We start from the raw sequence: 22,070 nt of genomic DNA, 5'->3' as shown, positions 1-22,070 counted from the left end.
TGCCGCCAATAGAGTTCCGTGGTCCTGTAGTGATAGTCAGAGTCATGTTGTTTAAGAAACTTTCAGCTCTTCAAACAGACAACGCAAAAAGGTCACCAGGAACGGTCAATGGCTTCAAGCTTCCAGCACGCAAGCTTTCCTGTCCCCAGGCCCAATCAGGAAACTTCCATTTATGCCCATCCCCATCACAAAAACCCAGGCGAGATGAGGCACACCCATGGTCGACATTGTTGGGGTTGTGGCTGATAGACTAAATTAAGTAACTCCCCCCTTTAGCTCGGTTGCGCGGTACCTTGCATGGAAGAGCCGCCCCCGTGCAGCACTGATTTCCACCCTAAGGGATCTAGTGTGGTAAACGAAATGGAGTCGTCCCTTCCACTCTGTGCCTCTTTTTCTTCCGGTTTACAAGGCGTGCCAGGTCCGCACGTATCCGTACGCCAGGTTAGGTGTGCCTAGTTGACCGACAGGTTGGTTGGTAACGGGCGCGGAAAGCCGCAGGCCATCGTGCACCTCGTGTACTTTTCCGAGACGGCGATCAGTGGCAACGGGGCCCTGTCATCTTCGTGGACAGGTCACAGCACAGACCTCGAGCCTGTCACTTGTCAATCCAAATTTGACACAACCTGACCAGTTGTCTTTTTGGTGGATACTGCCAAGCTGGTTCAAAAGTTCCGACGGCGGAGTTCCTGACAGCTGCAGCCTGCAGCGGGATCAGTAAGTGTGACTAGCAGCAAGGACTTGGCGTCATATCATCGCAGTTGTACTTCGGGCGAAACTATTGATAGACGACTCTGACCTAGCCGCAGACGGAGCACAGTAGCTCTTCGGGGGAACATCGGGCCATCGTCTCGTATTTGGAAAGCGCTCTTGGTTACCACCGCGTTTTCTTCGCAAAGTGACAACCGTCTTCGCCATCGCGCTTTTCCAAACACACTGCCGCCGCTACCAGTCGCCGGTGAGGTGAGGAGACATGGTCAAGGCGCCTCCAGCACCCGTCGATTTCCCGGCCCGGTAGTACTCGGAAGCAGCCGGATGGAGCTGCCTGTACAAGCCATATGCCTACGATTAAAGCTTGATGTATATCACAATATTTGTTCTAACCAGCATGGAGTCTATTACATTTATGAAGTCGAGGCTCAAAGGGTAAGTAGTGAGCAAAGTGGACGCGCCTACTCACGTCTGCGACGACTCATCAGAGACCGTTGGGTATTCAAGAATGGCAATTGAGAATTACTCGTTCCGCTCAAAAGCTTCCGGGAAGCAAGCCACCAAAAAGAAAACTTGGACTTCTGGTTCTTCCGTGCCGAAATAATTAAAAAGAAATTGACCATACTCACAACGTTTAGTTCAGGCATTCAAATGGACGAGATGACGTCGTAAGAGATGGTACTGTTACTGGATTGTCAAGTTTAGCAAAGATTGCCAGGTTTGAAGCAACGATGGAGTTGCTACTCCGCCTTTTGAATTCAGTAGGTATCATCTTATGTTTAATCATTTCAGAGTGTGGTCGGAAAGCGGCCGATCAATCTATAGCACGAATCACGTACGCTTTTTGGACACACTTTAATCCCGAGGAAGGAGAGAGATCCCCACGCTCATCACATCACTTCATCCTTATCACTCGCATCTATAAGCATTATGTTATCGATTTAACCCAAACTAGGACTTCGTATCAGTCATAAGTGCGAAGATACGGTTAGAATAGTACAGCGCATCACTCGTGTCTCGATCCGGGTCGAACACGATGAGTGGGGGGATCCTCGCTTTGACTCGATGGTTCAACTTGCACCACTCCATCACTGAATCGAACATGCTTTCGAGGAGTGTCGCGCAGGGTTCCCTCATAACCTAGAATGCTTGCTAATGACCTCACCCGAAGAGAACGGCGCGGCCCCATGGGAAGTTCGTCTTGAACGGGAAGAATGGGCCATAAAGCCAGGTAACGTCGTGATCCTTCAGCCTAAAGGACTGATAAGTGGCTGGCTTGTTCAGAGCCAAGAATTGTGACTTACCAAATCTGTCTTTCGGGAAACACTCGCTCTATTTGGTTTCTCAACTGAGCCCAGACCCTCCGACATACACTTTGCAACCGCATACGGTTCAGCCACTGATCCCGCCGACTTATGGACTTGAGCGTAGATAATACGTCTTCCATTGTCCACGCATGAGCAAGATAGTCGACCTGGACGGGCTCAAAGGGTACATTCGCACACATGATGTCATCTTCGGACAGAAACCTGTTCGCTTCGCAACGATCGACCGACATCGTAGGCCTGCAGGGAGATCCGGCGCTGTGTGCCGAGTAGATTTCCTCAAGCTCTTCAACAACCTTGAGATCATCGTTTTGAGTAGCAAACCACAGTGCCTCTTTCTGAGGTCTTGATGTGGTGGCTCGTGTATTGACCCTTGCGGAGCACAATTTGCGCAGTTTTCGCAGACTTCCAAGCCTTGCAACCTCAATAAGCGGTGTCAACTCGACACCCGTTGTCATCTCCAAATCACAGTGCTTGTCGACACGGCAGATATCCACGGTTTTGTCCAGGTCAAAAGCGCATGCCAATCAAATAGGGTGAGTCGTTTTTCGGCTAGCGGAGTAACACCGCTCAAGCTCAAGCTCCACAATGCTGCCCTGGAACATCGCGATGTCACACCACATTTCGTACAGAAAAGAGCCTTGGCGGCATCTCTCTATGAAGCTTCTGAATAAAGAGTTCAAGGGACTTCCGGCCCGGAAATCATCAACCATCTTGAAGTACTCATGCCAAAAATGGTCGATGTATCTTTTGATGGGGCCGTTCGCTGGTAGATAGGCAACACAACGTAAGGTTTTTGAGAAGCTATTTCCAGGTGAAATCAACTTTGACCGCTCTAGTTCCGGTTCTAGCAAGAGGCTGAGACAAGAGAAACTGTGATATGCCAAAGCTGCATGCCCGTTTGGCGGGGTGAAACTGTCGCTGCCGCGACTATGGAGTTGCTAGAAGAATTCGCGGACCGATAGGTGAACAAATCGGACAATACCCTGAGTCATCGATTTCGACGATGCTAGCATAGATATCTATGGTTGGTCTGGTTTGAGAGGGTATCGAGAGACGTCCCAAGTTGAGAATTTCAAGCACTCTTTGCATTTCAGAGATGTGGTTATAAAGTCTTGCGACAAGTCTGGAAATTCCGGTTCTATGACGCTGTGGTTCGGGCGGTGAGCGTGATCCAACGGCCTCTTCTTTCTTGATCTGAAAACAATCGCAATAATATATTATGTAAGAATATTCTTGCTGGTAGCTAATGATTCGTGGTTAAGAGGTCACATCTATTGACAGACCTGGATTCGTTTTCGCTTCCAAGATAGATCAGAAGTCCCGAATCGCGCAAATTTCGTGAGCTCTGTGGCACTGACCCGTCCCTACGGATCGTACGAGAAGATCTTCGACAACATTTCAACCAATTGTGAAGGTTTGATGTGCGAGATGTGCGGAAACGTCTGCAGCATCTCATCACTTTCGTCCAAGTAAGCAACAACATAGCCCCCTTTCACACAAACGGCTGTGGGTTTCCAAAGCATTACCGAGTACGCCACTGGATAAGGTGCTCTTGGGGGCATATCATTATCAAATCGCAGCGAGATGGTGTCAACCTTGGCAGGGTCCTGTGGAGCTCCGTTCGGATCTACGAACAAGCTCGGGGGCTCGTCCAGGATCCCGTGGACCCTCTCTTTCAGAGGCCGGGTCTCCTCTGAGGTCCGAAAACCGGTCACCGATCTCGCTATCTTCAGTTGATATACCATCCTCGTCGAAACGTGTCTCTTTCCACTTCTCAGACAGGTCGCCCATCGTCTTGACGATCTGTCTGAGAACGTCCGCGGAGCAAGGTTTGTCATAAAGGAGTCGAAGAAAAGATAGTCTCCGCAATGTTACGAGGTGAAAGAGCACGGTAATGTAGTAAGGAGGATTTCGTAGCTCACATTCGTTGTCATCGCATAGGACATATCTTTAGTTTCTTCGTACTGGAATCTGCGTGTTGCACAGCATACCATTTCAAATATACGCTAGGAAAAGCTAACGCAGCTGAAGATGATGAATACATATTCTAAATAACGACGAACAGCGCAAAACTTAGCAGACGCCAAAGTACAATGCCAAGAGCGCGACCTGTCGCCGGTGAAGGAACTTCTCAAGTCCCAAATCCTCTACTCCAGCCGTCATGATTCGCCCTTGGAGACAGCCGTCTCTAGGCTTCTTTAAGATATATATACAAATATGCTCTCTTTCCTTTCTAATAAGCCCCCTACTCCCGGTAACAGGGGAAAGTGGAAAGCAAAACCTTCGAATGCCGAATTTCGCTGTTCAATTACAGCTGAGCACTTCGCCAAATCAGAACTTGAGCACCTGGCGAGGGCGATTGGTAACGCCCAAAAGAAACGAAAAACACGAGGCACCACCACCCGCAGAAGACATGTTGCCGTTTGGTGGCCGCGGGTCTAAGAAAGAAGAAGAAATGCCCGCCAGTCCTAGACATAGAATCCGCCGTACGCCCAAGACGGAATAACCCCCCCCCCCCCCCCCCAAAGAAACAAAAACAAAAAGACAACAGTCATTTCTCAGAAGAAGACGCCATCGAGATCATACGACCACGCCGTCCGCGTCTGCGTCCGCGTTTCTGCAGGCGGCTTCCGTCCATAAATGGAATACCCATACCAATACGCATGAATATCCCTATTCTTCGCATCCTTCCTCACTTGCGTGCAAAACGCCGTCACCTGCAGAGCCGACCACCCGAGCACGCGCGTGAAGAGCGCCATGCAGAGCCCTTCGATGCCCGGCAACAGCGAAAGCAACGTCCATTTCCCCACTTCGCGGAGCCGCTCGTCCGCCGGCCACTCGTTCACTGGCATAATCTGCCTCGTCACCACCACGTCCACGAAGCCCGCGGCCTCGAGAATCTCGGGCAGCTCCGAGGCGATGGTGATGGAGCGGCCCGTCTTCTTCGCCGCCTCGACGAGGTATTGTGACCACTGAAACAGCGCCGAGTCCTCCCGCAGCGTCCCGTCGTCGCACTGCAGTGGGTACAGGTTGTCGTGGATCTCAAAGTAGCCGCCGTCCTCGAGCTGGTCAAAGGCCTGCTCGGCGACGCGGCGCCAGTCCAGGAAGCTTCCCGCCATGTTGCGCGCAAAAATGAAGTCGTACAGCTCCGTAAAGAGCCAGTCTTTCTCCAGGTCGTCGACTTCGAACATGCAGTTTTCGGGGACATAGTCCGGTTGGATCGCGCTGAGATCGACGCCCAGTACGAATGAGTCGATGTAGGTCTCGGCGTACTCTATGGCCCAGACGCCCGTGCCGGTGCCAATGTCAAGGACCCGCCGAGCGCCCTCGATCTTTGGACAGAGACAGAGTCTGCCTTCCCATACAACCAACCAAAGGATATGTGCAGTGTCCAGGCGTTCTTGTTCGATTACGTCGTTGGGTACGACGTAGACCCCGTCGCTGAGACGGTGGTACCTACGGCCATTTTCACGGCGGTAATTGACGACGCTGGAGCTTAGAGAGACAGAGCCGTCCATTGCAAGTCCGGCCTAGGTACACACGATGGGTGCTGCCGGCACTCAGAGTTGCGGTGAAGCTTCACTGGTTGTCACACTTGCAAAAAGGAGATTGGAATCGCAATTAATACCGGCGGCCAAAACGAGGATGATTTGGGGAGATTTGAAACCACTCGAACCCCCGCCTCCAACCACCAGTCCATTGTGTCCGTTGGTTCTGTGTTTTGTCTTTCAGAAACCCACCACACGTGAGTGAATTGCAAAGAGTCCGGGGTCGTCGTCCCCCCTAGCCGGAATGGTTGCGCCCAGGTTGACCTTTAGGGGCTTAGCGTCCCCGTTACATCCGGCGGCGGAACAACATCCCCACCGACCAAAAATTCCCCAGTAGACAAGGCCACCGAAAGCCTCACACCACATCACTTTGCCGTACATCATTGAAGCTGTCTCCAGCTCCGCGACCACGACACGCCAAAACACCCGCGATACCTCAATCAACTTTCCGCCGAACTCCCCGACGAGACTGCCGTCTCTGACATCCACCTGGACGTCGAACTCCCCACACAAACCCCCAGTCATGGTCGTCCGCATACGCCTCGCCCGCTTCGGGCGCGTCAACCAGCCCTTCTACAATATCGTCGTCACACAAGCAAGGTACGCCTTCAATCTCAATTCGCTACCCCCCGATCCTCCTCCAACAAAGTCCACAAACTTCCGCATCAGACGGATCCCATGAACCCCCCCCTCGCCGAACAGCGAAGCTTCTCACCAACAGAACCCAAACGCATCACGACAAACCCCGAACCCGAATACAAAAATACCCACAAGCTAACCCTTCACCCAACAGAACCGCCCGCAACAGCAAACCAATCGAAGTAATTGGCACCTACGACCCCGTCCCCCGCCAAGACCCCTACGACGCGACAACCAAGCCGCACAAGGACATCCGCCTCGACTCCCTCCGCGCCCGCTACTGGGTCGGCGTCGGCGCCCAGCCCACAGAGACCGTCTGGCGCTTACTCTCCATGGTCGGCATCCTCGAGCCAAAGTACAGGCCAAACGGCACCCCCAACACGGCGACGGCGGCAAAGTCGCTCAGGACGCCTGCTTCTCCGGCCAAGGCCAAGGCTCCGGCACCGGCGGCATCATCATAAGCAACGGCGGCGATTTGTAGGAAAATTTGACCCGGACGAAGTTCCGTTGGACTGAGGGCGACCCAACCTTCAGTGGCTGGGACAGTGTTGTGTATCAAAAGCATCGAAAGCGCGGCGCGAATTACAGGGGTTGCAGTTGGCTCTTTTCGGCATTAGACTCGTTGCTGCAGGTCGGAAGGAGCTGACGGTGGGAATTGTACCATGAAGACGAAAAGAGACAACAACGGGCAGGCCATGAACAGGTCGGGTCGCGACTTGGGTCTACCACAGGGCAAGGACGAGGAAAAGTGATGTAAAATGGCCAGGGGCGTCGAGCACCATATCACATCACAAGCGTTGTACAATAGGAGGATTGTAAAAGGACCAAAATGTCATTCCCAATTGAAGCTATCTTTAAAGGTCGCCAAAAGGCCGCGGTGACTATAAGCCAATGGCTCGAGTCTGTCGTAGAACTGATTCTAGACCAAAAGTTGATGAAGAAAGAAACGAAAAAGACTAATGCTGGACGTAACCAACGCCCCTGACATGCAGCCACCACGCTGGTAAGGGGTACACGAAGAAAACAAAAGAAATCCCCCAAGAATCAGAAGAGAAGCAAGCCATCCAACTCCGAAAATGCGCGACGCTGCCCGTGGGACTTTTGTGACGTCGCCGTATGTCTATCCCAAGCGGCCGTGTAGTAAATATAACTGCATCATCGCCCCAATGAAACAAATCTTCCTCTAACCTGCATCTTCATGGAGGATAAAAGTAGTCGCAATTAGTGAGATGCGTGGAACACAACGTTCATAAAGAGACAGACCACCATGACACATACGCCGTAGATGGCGAGGGCCAGAGCCATCTTGCGGAGAGCGTCTTGCTCAATGTGTTCGAGGTCCCAACGCCACTTGCGTTTCCACTGGCGAGGATCCGCAACGTGACTAGCGATGCTAACGAGACTAGCGATGCTAGTAGCCATAGGATCCGCATCCTCTTCGTCAACGGGAGCATCGGCGTCGTCGTCCTCCTTGTGAAGACGTTGCTGATGGATGCTATCAGGATCGCTAATCTTGTAGTAGAACAGGCCTGGAAGAATGAAGCTAATGCTAGTTGAGCCGGTGCTTCCAACGTAGGCCAAGACTCTCTCGAGACTGTGAACTGAGAGAGCGGTTACATAGGAAAGAACGAGAATGACCGAGGTCAGGATGGCGAATCGAGTCTCGCCCATGGCGGAGCTAGATCCGTGGTCAGAGCGCACAGAAGCCGACGAGGGCAGCAGCGGACGTCCGCCCGGAGAGTTAGACCGGCCGTTGGCGTTTGAAGCACGGTTGGGTCGCCACTTGAGGATAGCATCGACGGAGGCACGACAGGGGTGGACCTGCAGAGGTACGGAAAAGGTGACGAGCACAACTATAGCAAGCTGGCCGATATACGAAGCGGCAGTCGCAGAATCTGAAAGACGTCAGCCAGGTCCGGGCAAGTTATTCTCCCAGGCTCACTTACACATCATGACAATGTTGCCCTTGACAGCGTTGCCGAAAGTGAGGTACCCAGTGATGGCGACAACAGTGTAAATCGAGGCAGCAGTGCCGATGCTAGTGCCAACAACTCCAATAACGCTGCCAGGAGAGTTGTCCTTAATCTCATTCAAGATGGCAAACATCTGTTCACTGGATGAGCCAAAGTCCCCGAGTACTGACCGAATTCAACTTACGTTTTGGTGGCATGTATAAGCGAAAACAACAACTGGCAACGTGCTGAGAAAAGCGACAGCGCTTTCGGGCTCAACAACTCGAATCTCGCTCATGTCCTTGAGCCGGTCTGTTGAAAAGTGATAGATGACGAGAATGACGAGGTAGCCGATGGAGACCAGAGCAACGATGCTGGTGTACTTGAGCGAGTCGAGCTTCTTCAAAAAGCTGAGAGGGATAATGACCAGCATGAAAGCAGTAATCCAGAAGTTCCTCTCGCCGAGATACGGGTTCTCCGCCACGGCACTCGCGAATAAGCCGATAAACACCTTTGGCATCAAGTCGCCGATGATGATCATGTAGGATACGCCGACACCGAAGCACTTAATCGCAATGGCAGTGTCAAAGATGATGGCGGCGTTCGGGTACGTAATCTTGGAAATGGCGAAGAAGGACGATGTCCCTCGATCGAGGTAGCGTGCGCAGCGAGACTGAAGATACAGGCCAAAGGCAGCCGTGAGTCCAGACCACATAATCATCAACACACCGAGCATACAGCCCATGTGTGACACCACTGATGGCATTGCCAACGTCCCCGCGCCAACGACTGTAGCCACGATTCGTCAGCTCTCCATCTTGCCCCGCACTCTTGTGACATCTCGTGGGAATTTACGACAGCACGTACTTGTATTCAGCAGGTTGATGACGCTACTCAGCATCGAGGCCTGGCCTCCCCCCTCCTTGGTGTTTCTTCGGCGTTGTCTGCAAGTTGTATTCCACACGTCAGCAGAGCTCTCTTCCATCATCTGATTGTATGCGCCTTCTGCGGGGAGGATCGGGAGTTCGGCATACCGTGACATTTCGCCGGAGCTTCCAGACGCAATTGAATTTGCGTTCCCATCAGTAATGCTAGAGTAATTCGTCATAGTATTGCTCGCCCGTTTCGTAATTATCGATCGCCGTCGGTGTCGTCGTCGTCTTGGTCAGTCGGTAGTCGGTTTGTTGGTCGTTGTTCGCTTTCGTCGCCAGAATGCGTCGCTGCGCTCTCTCTCGTTCAAGTGGTTGGTAATAGTAGTCGCAAGCGCAATCGCAAAAGCGGAGGTCTGATAAGAATAACCAAAAAATAAAAATAAAAAGAGTCCGTAAGAAGTTGCCGGATTGGGGAAGTAGAACGAAGTGTCCACAACTGCGACCCAAAGTCACAGAATACAGTCACAAATCGTGAGTTTGAGAGAGATGTGTAGTTGGTTTGTTGATGATTATCGAGCAGAAGCCGAATGCGTAAGAGTAACAAGAGAGGTCAAAAGAAAGCAGCTGGTCGTCGTTGATCAGAAGGGGAAAAGAAATGCGGCGTTTCTCGGCTTCGCGGCGTTTGGGATGCGACTGCGATTTGCGGTTACGGCTTGCGGCTGCAGCACCTGGTCGGTCGTTACTCGTCAGTGGTGTTCGAGTCGGCGCACCCACCCACACACACTCCCAGTCAAGGCGGAGAAGGCGTAGGGAAAAGGCGTGACGTTGCGACGAATGGCCGGCGGAGAGTTTGCGCAGGGCAACTGTGACGTGCTTTTGGAGGAATCTCTCGAAATCAATCGAGGAAAGGTGGTCGCCCCTGCTAGGACAGACCTCGCAGGCTTCGGTTCGGGGTGTAGCGACCGAGTAATTCAAGGTTCTGTTTCTGCGGCGGCTGACGCCTGGCTGAATGGGGCCGCCGGGCTGGGAAGGGCGCGCTGGGACGGACGGTGGACGGGTGGCCAATACCGGCCAGCTCCTTTTGTCTGTCGATCTCTGAGTGCCCTTTTTCTGAAGGCGGCGACGAAACGAGTCACGACGGCACGTCCAAGGTGTCGAAGGTCGTCTCGGTCGCAAAGTCGCAGGACAGAAGTCGCAGGACGGACGGATAGATCACACGACAATGTGCGATGCGATGGCCAGGTCTTTTCTCCTCCCCGGTGCGTGGGTAAGGTGTATACGTGTACAATTGGGAAAAAGACGTAAACCACTTCAGCCCCCCCGGGTACAATGTACACGCTGAACGGCAGAGAGCTTAGAGAGAGGGAGCAACAGGAGGGACGAGGGTTCCCGCTGAATAACCGAGAAGTTTAAAGGTATTAATTATGGACAGGCGGCGGGCAGCTCCAGAAAGTGAGGTGGTATCAGGATGACAGGGCCTGGTCGGGGGACTCGGGGCGGGTAAAATGAGCAGGCACAGGGTGTCGTGAGGTGGTGGTACCTTGCGTCTTGCGTGGTCAATGGTGGATGGATGTTGGAGCAGCAAGTGGAAGTTTGTCAGGGAAGTAAATGACGACTGACGAGAGTGTTTGCTACCGCCGAGCAAGAGCTGTCCAATGTCATTGGTTCTTGTTACACAGCATTACCTCCCAGGTGCTCTTAGGTAAGAAAACCGGAGACCTGCAACTGGAACTTGACGGGGCAAGCCGCAAAGCATCTGGCAGTTTAGCAATTCTTACGTATTGCCCAGACCGCGATGGACCTTCGGTACCCGTACGCAACTTGGCCAGGGCCACGAGGCATTGGCACGTTCCGAAATGTCCGTCAGCGGCCAACGCCGGCCCGCGCAGAACAAGGCAAGGCACCACTGCACCAAGCAGCAGAATGCCAGCAGGTCCTTACCTTAGCGTTCCCCCAGCCCGCTCACCCGCTGACACTTGCCTCACTCTGAGCTTGGCGCAGGGGCCGGCGTAGAGTTGCGACGGGAGTTTGGGGGGCACGAGACCACAGGCAACCCTCACATACCGTTCGATGTCGTTGATTTTGATGTGCCTCAACTTACCTAAGATTTGTAGGACAAAAGTTGCTTTTGCTTCTCCCTTTCATCGTCTTCCCCCGAAGAAAACCAAATATAGTTAGAAGACGAAGATATGTGAAGAATAATGACTTTGTAATTAGAGAGACATCGACGGAAATGAGTCTCAATGCGCCCGAGACCAATTCATTCCATTGGCTGGCTCGATCGGCAATTCTCTTATCTAATCGCATGTCTTACAAGTCTGGTCCGGTGGGTCGGTCACAAGCCACACTTCTCCGGGCAGCTGGCCACACTGACTCTCAACCTCGAGATCTCAAGAGAGCTTCAGCCACTGAACACTTTCTTTACCTTGCAGCCTTACCACGCTAAATCACAACCGTGACGATCAACTCTCGGGGAATTGCTTGCTTGTTTCGACTCACCTCCCAAATACGAGAACTTCCTGACTACCGACGATTACCAACGGCTCTTGCGCTAGACATCTCCCCGCTGGGCGCGCAGAGGAATCCACTTCCTTGACCTGCCCGACAACTCAGTTTCCCCGAACGACCGACGTGAGACGCGACACAACGCGCGATACCCTCCGTAATCATGGACACATCCCTCGATAAGACGACGCTCTCGACGATATCCCTCCTTGAATCGCGTCTACTACGCATCGAGCACCTCCTCTACGGCCCTACGGCCCCCTCACACTCCTCCCAAACAGATCCAGCAGTCGATACCCTAGAAGATCTCGAGCGCCGCTTCAACCATCTCCTCTCCCGCATCCGCGTATACGGCGAACTGATGAAAATTTGTACGTCCACCAATGCACGCTCTGCCAAACTCTGTCTCACGAGCACGACTAACCCAACCATCTGCAGACAACCTCCACCCAACCCTCTTCCAAACCCCACCGCCCTCGGAGCCGCCCATCCACCTCGCCCCAGAAGCAATCCAAGCAACCGTTCTCGCCTCCGCCGCCGCCTTCCCGGCAACAGCCTCGTCCCTGACCTCCGTAAACGACTGCCCCATCCCCGAATCATCGCAGAGCGCAGCCCTCGCCTCCCTCATGCCCAGACTGCGCGGCATTGAAGCGACGCAGATCGCCCAGGAAGCCGAGATGGCCGAGCTGCGCGCCCGGAGCGAGGATGTCCTCCAGGCATGGTACCAGCAAGGCGTCTTAGGCGTCTCCGATTTCGTCGCAGACGTCGAGGGCCGGGTGGAGATGGTTGAGCGCCGGGTCCGGAGAGCCGAACGGGAGAAGGAGGCCGCGGCCGCCCTTTGATACCCCACCCCGGAGGTGTGACACCATATCAATTTCCAACAATGGCCTAAAAGGTAATCAGCATGCCCAGACGTGTGCCGGTGGACGTTCACTCGCACAGGGTCCCGCATATACTTGAAATGCTGCTTATGCCCTGGAACCGCTTGGTACGACCTGCCCACCTACCCAAGACCGAGATCAGGCCATCTGCCGGCTTGCATGAAACGAAAGAGTCACCTTGTCTGAATGCCACCCCGACGGCCACGACAGCAGCCCAGCTGGACCAGCATTAGTCACAATTTTCCTCGCAATACCACTCCATCACGTGAGAATTCGAAAGCCGGGCACAGGTTTATAGTACACGTCCGGCGGAAAGCTTTCTTCGTCCAAAGACCGCAAGACAAACAGATAGGAAGTTCTGTTGACTATGCAGTTTGCAACGGGATGCTCCCGGTCCGACCTGCAGAAGACATCACCTCAGGCATGTGCTCGGATGACCCCGAAAAGCTTGGTCTCGGCCGCCCGAACCGCAACGCAGACGCAGAAAGCTACTCTGGAGAATGCAACATGATTGGGTCAAAGTCCCGATTGCGTAGGCTCAGTGTTTGGGTCGGGGAGAGCAGAGTGCAGACTCACAGAGTGCTGGCCTAGCAGTGGCGGGATCTCCCCTCTCCGCGTTTCAGAAACAGGTTTGTCAGACTTTGTCCCAGGACTGGGGGCCAGACATGGTAAACTTGGTACGTTGAAGAGAGGGCTGAATTAGACTTGGGGGTAACTTCAGCAAACGCTCGGGCGATGCCTTTGTCAGTTGCTGGATCTGCTTCTCCCAAAGTCGTGTAGTTCTGACCAGTGGCAAATGGGCATTTATACGAGAAGACCAACTGTAAAAACTTCATGAATCGTGTCGTGACATTTTTCCTGTGTCCATATCTAACCGACCTTGAAACATATCTCGCTGGAGGGGCCGCTCGAGCGCTGAGGTAACACTGGATGCTAGAATCGGAAGAAGCCTGATCTTCCAGACCAGGAAAGCTTGGCTCCTTGGGTGCTATCGGATGCAGCTTTCAGGGGGCCTCGTCCGTGAACACTGGGCACGGATGACAGACTAAAAGGTGATGGCACCAAGCCCTCTTGCCCCTCTCGATAGTAGGTGAGTTGCCCGTGTGTCAGCACAGCTTCGAGTCCGTCCGAGGTGGCTAAATGGATATCTGAGCTTGACTCCTGAATACTTGTCTATGAGGACTCTTGGCAGATAGCAGGGCAGAAAACAGGACTCAAAAGATCGGGGTCTGGACACGTCGGGAGTCTGTTGTTGAGAATTGACCAATAGTGGAAATGGCAAAGCTTCATACCCCGCGTCAGCCAAACTACCGGGTCACCAGATGCGTTTCCCTGTTTTTTTTCGACTGCTGGAGCTGACGTGTCAAGCCACACACGAGAGAATGAAAGCCACTGAGGCGTCGGCATGTTCAAGGGAAGAACCTTGGAACCAGTCTGGTTGGAAGCGAGACTCGCCTGAAGGTGCGGTTGGCTGTCTTTGCTGAATACCTACCTACCGGTACTCAGGCGTGGTCGTTCAGACTTCATAAGAGACGCAGGGGTTGTCCTCAGGGGTGCTGGCTGGAGGAAGGGGGCTGTGGGAGAAATTGTTAAGCTACACAGTGTGCGACAGATGGTTTAGCCATTGGTGCGGTTGCAACAGACGATTTGCTACCGCGAGCTCTGTCGAGGTTGGTTTTTGTTTTATTTTTTGCTTTTTTTTTTCGTCGTTCAATTGCGAATTTCGAAACCGTCGATCTTGTCTTTGACAATCCGGCCGTTGGACAGCGAAGAATCATGCGTTATCATATTAGTCTTTGATCTGACACTCTTCACGCCGCCCGCTCGCGTGGTTGACATCGAGATATCATCTCGTTCCAGACTTGGCGTAGTGCCAACACGGAAATGGGGGAATTGGCGAATCCCAGTTTGGAAATAGGGCGGATCCCAGGGAATTTGAATCAGGAACAGTCTCGGGACCTTCGGGTGCATGAACACTTCCAAAGCTCGAACGGTGTCCACCATGGGGCCGCGTCGATGAACCACTGATGATCAGAGGTGAAGGAAAAGAGATTTGCTGCACGCACCACATCTTGCCAGTGTGCCCAGTTCATCGAGAGGCCCGGCTCATCTAGACAGCTCCTTTGGCCATGATAGCATCCGTATGCCCGTCCGTTGCCCTTCCGGGAGCACTTGCGTAACTAATATTCGCACGTTTAGTAGAAGCAGTAGACTGAGCCTCTCTCGGACATTCATATCAAGAACTTTAACCCAGCAGTTGTCATGACATAGGCGCAGCATCGAATGCGTCAATGGCAATTGATGTGTTGCGAGGGGAACCAAGATTGCAGCCGGGCCAACAGTGGACGGCTACAAAAAGACCCATCGACCGTCCGGACATTGTGTGAATCCTTGGTTAGCGGTATTTCAAATTCGAAATCGTGGACGATATCGACCCGACTCAAGGCCGATGCTAGACCTCGCAGTTTTTAGTCAGCCGGATCTTTAGGTTGAAATAGAAGGCCGGATGTGTACACCACCTTCGTTCGGCAAGATGCGGTTGCTCAGCCAAAAAGCCTTCCGGCCGTTTGAACGGTAGTTGATCATCAGGATCTTCGCAGTTCCCCCAGAAACGCAAACACATTATAGTAAAAGACGGCTGTTGGGACGAAAGAAGAGAATGCGAGTCAAGAAGATGTCAGTAACGTGCGACAGGCTGTGCGGTTTGCATGGCAGCAACGGCTATCCTAGACCGAAAGCTTGCACGTTTTCTCCATGGTGCAACAAGCGTGTGACTAGAAACCATATCGTAGGGCACTGTCAAAGATTCTAATGCGCCTTCTGGGAGAGATCTGTCATCGATTCGAAGTGGAGAAGGCGCGCTCACGAGGCGACGAAGAAGGCTGGTGTCACTAGACGAAGCCACGTTCTGAGATCTAGACATATCGGGGTTCGGTCGCGACAGTCGGTACTAGGCGCTTGCGAGACAGCTTTGTGGCAGTAGCTTCTGTTTGGTTCCTGTGGTTTCAGAACTCGAAAGACGCCAACGGATGACCGACTATCACGCGAATGGCCGCTGCCGAACAAGGTTTTGGACGGCAGCTTGGTTGGACAGACGCCATGAAGCCTGCAGAGGAGTAGATGTAGGTAGCCTGGCAGCTGTCGGGTTCAGAGACTCGAGAGTCAAGCGCGGGCAAGCAAAAGGTGACAAGCACCTGTGTTCCTACATGTCAAACGGATCTAAGGAGAATGCAGTCGGTTGAGTGATAAGTCTGACCTAGTCGATCACGGCGGCTCTGACCGCGGAACGGTATCATCAGGTTCCATCCGGACAGCTGTCAGGAGCCGTGCTGTCACTGCTGTGAAGGTTGGATCCGTAGCGCGCTGCTGCGCGTGTGCCTCGGAGGCGAGCCGGGCCATCGGTCGGTGGCATCTTGTCCCCGGAGAAGACAAGCGAAAGACATGTGAGGGTCCAAGAGCTGGGCGTCGAGGTGTCTGAGATCGGGAGACTCGGCTCTATGGTATTGGTCGCTGGTAGCAGTACTCCCTACCCAAGTCGCTCCTCTGACCTACCAAATCGAGTGAACGCTCGCTGATCTCTGTCCGCGCTTGCAGTAGAGACTCCGTACATCATTGTACTGGTCGCGATGAAACAACAAGAAGCTGGCGGGTAGTGATGCCGTGGTGTGGTGCCCCTGCGTCAGAGACGACAGACGATTGACACCGTAGTGGCGATGGAGGATATCAAAACACCGGTGGAAGAGACACAGTGGTGACAAAGCCGCGTTAAGCAATTCCCGGTCTGGCTGGCATTTTTGTTCGATGGGTGGTGTACTCTGTGATTTTCGGTTGAAATACCTACCCGTAGCAAGTGCACGAGACCTGACAAGATCTCCGCTCCTCCCGTCTACGAATAGATAGGCTCAGGTAAGGCAAGCAGTGTCAGGGCTGAGCTGGACCAAATTGGAGGGAACTGCTGAGGTGAGGTGCCGCGGTACGTCCCTCGAATCCGAGTAGAGTGGGGCACTGTCAGGGGTAATTGATTTCATTGACCAATTATTTGTCGATTTACACCGGCTCGTCCAATGCTGTTGGTGGGATGGCTTGCAGGAACCCCGAGAGGTCACTGGAAAGTCAAAAAAAAATCTCAAACCCGCTAGCCGCGACTTTCAGACCAGGGGGGGGGGGGGGGGGGGGAGGGGGCGAGACAAAATAGAGAACCCAAGGAGACAGACAGGCTACAATGGAACAGACAGCAGTCGTATGGACAAGCAGGGACCAACGGTTTCTGGGGATGTGATAGAGGAAACCGGGGATTTGGCGGGAGATCCCCCCAAGATGAGCACGGTGGGCAGGTACCGGTCTATCAGACGGCTCTTTTGGGACAAGTACCTCTCCCCGATGTTCGACTGGCCAGGCCACTAGAATGGGCTGAGGTGGACTCGTTCCTTCCGTCAAGCCTGGAAAGGCACGGGGCATGGGATACATACCTATCTTACCTCGCCGCCCCGTACCGAATGGAAGGAACCTAAGCAGTCATCCGCACAGTTTCGACACAAAGCCTCGACACAGTAGGATGCAACAGACAGCAGGAAGCAGACATCCAGGACTGCCTTACTTTCCTTGGACTACTCCGCATTCACATTACCGTACCTACCATTTGTGCAGTTCGGTTGGCTCAGATTCCCTTTCCAGGATGTACCCAAAAGAAAGTGTGCGAGTATGTCTGCGCCTGCATCGTATCGCCTGCAATACAGCGCTGCCCGGTCGATTTCATTGGCAACGGGCAGTTCTCGAACGGGTGCACATTTGCTGCACTGGCCATCAATTACTTGACGAGGGCCTGTAATTGATTTCCGTTGCCCTCCGCGTGCCCTTTGAATAGGCTCAAGCAGTGCAGTGACGAATCGTTTAGAATTAGCGCAGGATGCTGTGACTTCTGTTCTTGACTCCTTCCACGTCTCTCCTCTCAGGCTTCTTCTTCCCTCTCGCAGCAAGAAGTATCCGTAGGTACATGGGTACGAAGTACATACGTTCCCCCTCGTCTCGCTTCCCGCCCTTCACCTGCCGCCTGCCCGCGCAGTGTGCCTGAGTTCCGGGTCTGGGTCCTCCTCCTTCTCCTGCCGCCTGCCTCCACCTCACCTTCTATCCGTACGAAGTTGGTAGGTACCTTTTACCGGGTCCCTGAGGTTGGTCCACGTCCACGTTTTGCGTCTCATTGACTCTGGGTCCACCGTCCAGTTACTCCTCCTCCCACGTCAAGTATTCGCACCAGCAGACCAGGAAGTCGCAGGCACAGCCAGCATAGCCTGAGAACCTGCAGCAACAACCCTTGCATCTTATCTGCGCTTCAGTCAGGTTGTCTGTCAGAGTACCAGTCTCCCACTCTTTCGCCGCAGCCTGCCCTGTCCTCTTTTATTTCCATTCTTCCCACCCCACCGGCCATTCCTCTCATCCCTTTCAACCCTTTTCTGCGACAAAAACGGTTCCCCCCGTTGCTGCCCGCTGTCGACCACCTGATCAAACCAGAGAGTCAAGGAACTGGGAATTGACTGTTCGTTGGGTCAAAGGAACTGGATAATCAACAACACAGCGCGAGAGAGGGTCGTCAGCCGAAGAATAATAACAAATACATTCGCCGCCGCCTCCGCCGCCGCAGTTGCAGAAGCACACACGACACGAGCCGCAGCGCCAGACCAAACGAGTAACGAGCCCATATCTTACGCCGGGGCGCAACGGCACCCGACAGGCACCACAAGAAAAAATAGGGGCGCGGGTTTGCACATCAACACGCGATCCAGGGGTGCCACGAGCAATTCAGCGTAGTCTAGCCCTTCTCTCTCAACTCAAGCCTTTACAAGCCTGAGAAACACAGAGAGAGAGGTGTACAGATACTCTCTGTATCCGTACCAACAACAGGCACACCACCACCTTCATCCGTTGGGACCGAGAACACAAGTGCTAGAGAAAGACGCCAAACAAGGACGACAATCGACGCCACAAGACTCGCGCCTGCGTCTCTTCTCACGGCACCACTGTGAGTTGGGTCTGGCTGGTCTTGGTCTGCTTGGTCCGGCGGCATTTTTCTGCCTCGCTATCCACGCCGCCTACTTCCTCTTCGGGATCTTGCTAGTCGTTGCCCTTCATTTCACGCCGTCAACCGCCAACGACGCCTACCCCTTCTCTCCTCTACCGCCAGCCTTGGCTCAAGCCTGCTGTTCCTGTTCCTACAACTGTCGTCCGTCTCCCGACACAGCCCACCTTCAGTCTCTCCTTCGACTTTCGACTCGACACCGATTTCGTCTTCCACTGTTGTTTTCTCTAATCCTTTACATCCTTTTCTTCCGATTCCTCCTCGCTCCTTCGACTCTGGACCTTCGGTTCTCCCTCTCTTCTCCTGATCGACAGCAATTCATCGCCGTCTTCGATTCGCTTCATCGCTCCTGTCTTTGAATTGCTCACGGATTCCGACTTATCATTCTCTTTTTCTTCTCCCAGAAAAGAGGCTGCCTTGCTGGACAACCCTCTGAAACGATCGACTCGCTTTCGACAAACCGATTCCTGCCCGCCGCATCGTTCATTCGAGCGCCCTCCTTCGCCGCCTACCTTAGCCGCGTCAAATCCAACGCTCAGCTCATCTCAGCTCAGTACAGCGCACACGCTACCTCGCGCACTGAACAGCACACAGCGCACCCGTCACAACAACCTCTTCAGCGCCCTTTTTCTATTTTGGCCGACAGCCCAACCACCAGTCACTCCTTTCCACCCCAGTCCCCCGAGGTCTTGCATTCCAGCCACGACAACCCCCTCGCGGCATTCGAATTACGTACCCACCATTGGATTAGCACCGCTTCGCCCATTTTACCGAACAATCCGTCTGCTTCGATTGTTCGACTGGTCGACGTCTTCTAGTCGCTCGACTCACATTCGCAACCGTGACATTTTTCGAGGCTTTCTCTCGAAATTTGCACCGAGGCAATTGAATATTCGCCCGACGAACCCGCACATCATTCTCTATGCCATCCTACGGCTCTCTGCATTCACCATCATTGCGCAAAATGGAACAATCAAGGGTTCAGTACGGGAGGAAGGGCATTAATCTGGGGAACATCATTGGTGATCCCTTCGCCCTGGCTACAGTCTCCATCTCCATGGTACGTCGACATTCGAGAGCGTCTTACGAATCCCCGGCTCCTCTCGTCCGGTTGCTCTGTCGTCAATGCTTGTACTAACAGCCCCTTTAGCTAGCATGGATAATCGCTTTCATCAGCTCCATCATCGCGACAACACAGGTCACAAATAGCTCCGGCTCCTTCCCGCCATTCGCATGGTGGACCGTCGTCTACATGTTCTTCCTTATCGCAGGAGTTTTCGTCGTTGTGGCTTCCGACACAGCGCAAACTTACCACGTCGCCCTTACGGGATACCTGGGTGCAGCTCTGGCCCTGAACTCATTGACTATTCACTCCCTCATTTACTCATCCAACGGGGCTCGCCAAGCTGCTGGTGCTGGCTTCATTCTCATGGCCATGGTCACCGTATGTTCTCCGCCACTCAATTGAGGGCCATATGCTGACATTGCGACTGCAGATTGTCTGGATCTTCTACTTCGGCTCCGCCCCCTCAGCCAAGCCGCGCGCCTACCTTGATTCCTTTGCGCTCCAAAAGGAGTCCGGAAACCGACAGATGATGTACGGCGGTGGCCGACCCGAAACCTCAACCTCGGTTCAGCCTCCCCAGATGTACACTTCGGCGCAGCTCAATGGCTTCGAGAACCCATCCCCCGTCCAGGGTATTCCTACAACACAAACTCGCAACTCCGGCGTAGCCCCGACGTTCAACGCGGCGCCACCGGCCGCGAAGCCTCCTGGTCTTGACCAAGAAGTGGTGCCCCCCACCGAATACCCCTACCGCGCGAAGGCCATCTATAGCTACGAGGCCAACCCTGACGACGCGAACGAGATCTCCTTCTCAAAGCACGAGATTCTGGAGGTTAGCGACGTGAGTGGAAGGTGGTGGCAGGCACGCAAGGAGACGGGCGAGACGGGTATCGCGCCAAGCAACTACCTGATCCTGTTATAATGAGCTCATGATTTTCATTTCGCCGTTGGAGATGGGAGCAAAAAATGACCATATGGGACATGGAATGGTTTCGCGCTCAAAATGCTTGTTGGAGTACATTAAGGTCTCTTGTCCGGGATAAAACCATCGCCGCCTCTTTTGAGCCACAGGCGGCACACGTATATCCGCCGAAACGGCTTCACTTTTTTCTTCGACCTGTTGTTTCTACTTCTATCCGCCCACCATCGTGTGTAGGCCTTCTCCCTATTACTGCTAGTGTATGTTGCCATTGTCGCTCGAGCAGAGGGATTGTGTGTTTTCTTGTTGTGTCTTCTGGGGCGGTTTTCACGAGCAACGGGTCGGTCATTCGGATAGCTATGGTAGCTCGCAGGTGGGATACCCATGCATGTTGGTGTTCCCCTGCTGTTTTACAAATGGCATTGCATATATTCACACTTCGTCCTGGCATCTTCGAGAGTGGTTTAGATGAGTTCAGCTACGTGTGGACTTTAGAAGCCCAATGTTCCGTGAATTATTTCCATACAGCCACGATTGAAGTCCACATGAATCCAGTCCACCATGGAACTTAACGTGATACGGGCATTTCAGGGTTAAAACGAAGGTTGCCATCGCTGGTGCTGGCTGTATCATCATCGCCCGATAAGTTGCGCATCGATAAAATGATTTCTTCGTTATCCGTCGCAGGGTATCATAATAATCTCCATCCGCGCTCCTCCTCCCCAACCACTCCCAGCCGGTAACCGATCAAGTGACTCACAGCCACGCGTCATGTTCACACCACCGGTCCAGGGTGCCATCTAGCAGTCTCAACCGCAAACACGCTTCTCTCAAGCCTTGTCCAGCCTCTTCCTCAACTCCCTCTCCTTTGTCAGTACCTCCAACTCGAGCCTCTCGACACTATACTCCAACCCCTCCCTCCTCTGCCTCACAGCCCTAGCCCGCAGCGCACTCTCCCCATTCAACCCCTTCTTCTTTCCACCACTTCCACCAAAACCTCCCCTCCCCTTGGCCTTCTTTCCGCCATACCCATCATCCTCCGACGGCGCAGCCAACCGGCCCTGTAAGAGCTCACACCGCGCCTGCAGCGTCTCGATGCGCCGTTCGCGGCGCGCAATCTGCGCGTCGGCGCGGTCGAGCAGTTTTGCGATTTGCGGGCCAATTTCGTCGCGCAGTGAGGCCTCGGCGGCGGCGAGGGTGGGTTGGGGGATGAGTTCGAAGTGGCGGGTGGGACGGAGGACGGAGGCGAGGCGGGGGAGGTCGGAGACGCCCGTGTCGAGGGTGGATACGGAGTTTTGGAGAAAGGTTAGGGAGGTGCGGAGGGAGGTTACACAGTCTGCGTATGTTGCTGCATTCTGCGACATTGTTGTTTGACGTGTGTAGTGGTTGTAGTTGAGGTTTGTTGGTGGGGGGTGGTTTTGTTTACCACCCAGATTTGTCTTGCGGTGTGGTCGGTGATATGGACTGGTCCGATGATGGGGATCCGTACGACTAGGTCAGGGTCGCTGCCTCGCTGTCACGAAGAAGGAAAGTTGCAGAGGGGGTAGTGCGGCGACAGGAGTGTTGTTGGTTGTATCGT

General features: G+C 53.6%; 8 protein-coding genes across 8 annotated transcripts; 4 read left to right on the top strand and 4 right to left on the bottom strand.

Moving 5' to 3' along the window:
- The first annotated feature begins 1,382 nt into the window (after window positions 1–1,382).
- BDP55DRAFT_639785 (uncharacterized protein) lies at window positions 1,383–1,994 on the top strand. The gene has a single exon (XM_060573281.1). It carries the CDS (start codon window positions 1,440–1,442, stop codon window positions 1,680–1,682), a length of 243 nt encoding a protein of 80 aa, XP_060436616.1. The 5' UTR covers window positions 1,383–1,439; the 3' UTR covers window positions 1,683–1,994.
- A 1,406-nt stretch (window positions 1,995–3,400) lies between these two features.
- Window positions 3,401–3,874, bottom strand: BDP55DRAFT_625128 (uncharacterized protein; the record flags this gene model as incomplete). Its single annotated transcript, XM_060571425.1, has 1 exon — window positions 3,401–3,874. The coding sequence occupies one exon, from the start codon at window positions 3,872–3,874 to the stop codon at window positions 3,401–3,403; it is 474 nt and encodes a 157-aa protein (XP_060436615.1).
- A 682-nt stretch (window positions 3,875–4,556) lies between these two features.
- On the bottom strand, window positions 4,557–5,927 carry BDP55DRAFT_639781 (S-adenosyl-L-methionine-dependent methyltransferase). The gene has a single exon (XM_060573280.1). It carries the CDS (start codon window positions 5,552–5,554, stop codon window positions 4,595–4,597), a length of 960 nt encoding a protein of 319 aa, XP_060436614.1. The 5' UTR covers window positions 5,555–5,927; the 3' UTR covers window positions 4,557–4,594.
- BDP55DRAFT_639779 (ribosomal protein S16) lies at window positions 5,928–7,050 on the top strand. Its single transcript, XM_060573279.1, has 2 exons — window positions 5,928–6,184; window positions 6,378–7,050. The coding sequence occupies exons 1-2, from the start codon at window positions 6,108–6,110 to the stop codon at window positions 6,682–6,684; spliced, it is 384 nt and encodes a 127-aa protein (XP_060436613.1). The 5' UTR covers window positions 5,928–6,107; the 3' UTR covers window positions 6,685–7,050.
- A 394-nt stretch (window positions 7,051–7,444) lies between these two features.
- Window positions 7,445–9,217, bottom strand: BDP55DRAFT_688880 (transmembrane amino acid transporter; the record flags this gene model as incomplete). The annotated part of the gene is made up of 5 exons (XM_060576682.1): window positions 7,445–8,118; window positions 8,170–8,329; window positions 8,381–8,964; window positions 9,043–9,119; window positions 9,210–9,217. 5 exons carry the CDS (start codon window positions 9,215–9,217, stop codon window positions 7,445–7,447), a joined length of 1,503 nt encoding a protein of 500 aa, XP_060436612.1.
- Window positions 9,218–11,611: 2,394 nt separating this feature from the next.
- Window positions 11,612–12,507, top strand: BDP55DRAFT_2308 (nuclear distribution protein). The gene is made up of 2 exons (XM_060566149.1): window positions 11,612–11,923; window positions 11,991–12,507. The coding sequence occupies exons 1-2, from the start codon at window positions 11,716–11,718 to the stop codon at window positions 12,392–12,394; spliced, it is 612 nt and encodes a 203-aa protein (XP_060436611.1). The 5' UTR covers window positions 11,612–11,715; the 3' UTR covers window positions 12,395–12,507.
- A 7,062-nt stretch (window positions 12,508–19,569) lies between these two features.
- Window positions 19,570–20,952, top strand: BDP55DRAFT_639768 (uncharacterized protein). The gene is made up of 2 exons (XM_060573278.1): window positions 19,570–19,950; window positions 20,003–20,952. Exons 1-2 carry the CDS (start codon window positions 19,759–19,761, stop codon window positions 20,492–20,494), a joined length of 684 nt encoding a protein of 227 aa, XP_060436610.1. The 5' UTR covers window positions 19,570–19,758; the 3' UTR covers window positions 20,495–20,952.
- Window positions 20,953–21,321: 369 nt separating this feature from the next.
- On the bottom strand, window positions 21,322–21,855 carry BDP55DRAFT_625122 (DASH complex subunit Spc19; the record flags this gene model as incomplete). Its single annotated transcript, XM_060571424.1, has 1 exon — window positions 21,322–21,855. The coding sequence occupies one exon, from the start codon at window positions 21,853–21,855 to the stop codon at window positions 21,322–21,324; it is 534 nt and encodes a 177-aa protein (XP_060436609.1).
- Between the last annotated feature and the right edge of the window lie 215 nt (window positions 21,856–22,070).

Source organism: Colletotrichum godetiae (assembly GCF_030913485.1).
Source record: "Colletotrichum godetiae strain CBS 193.32 chromosome Unknown BDP55scaffold_1, whole genome shotgun sequence".
Lineage (NCBI taxonomy): Eukaryota > Fungi > Ascomycota > Sordariomycetes > Glomerellales > Glomerellaceae > Colletotrichum > Colletotrichum godetiae.
This window is presented reverse-complemented; position numbering and strand designations above follow the sequence as displayed.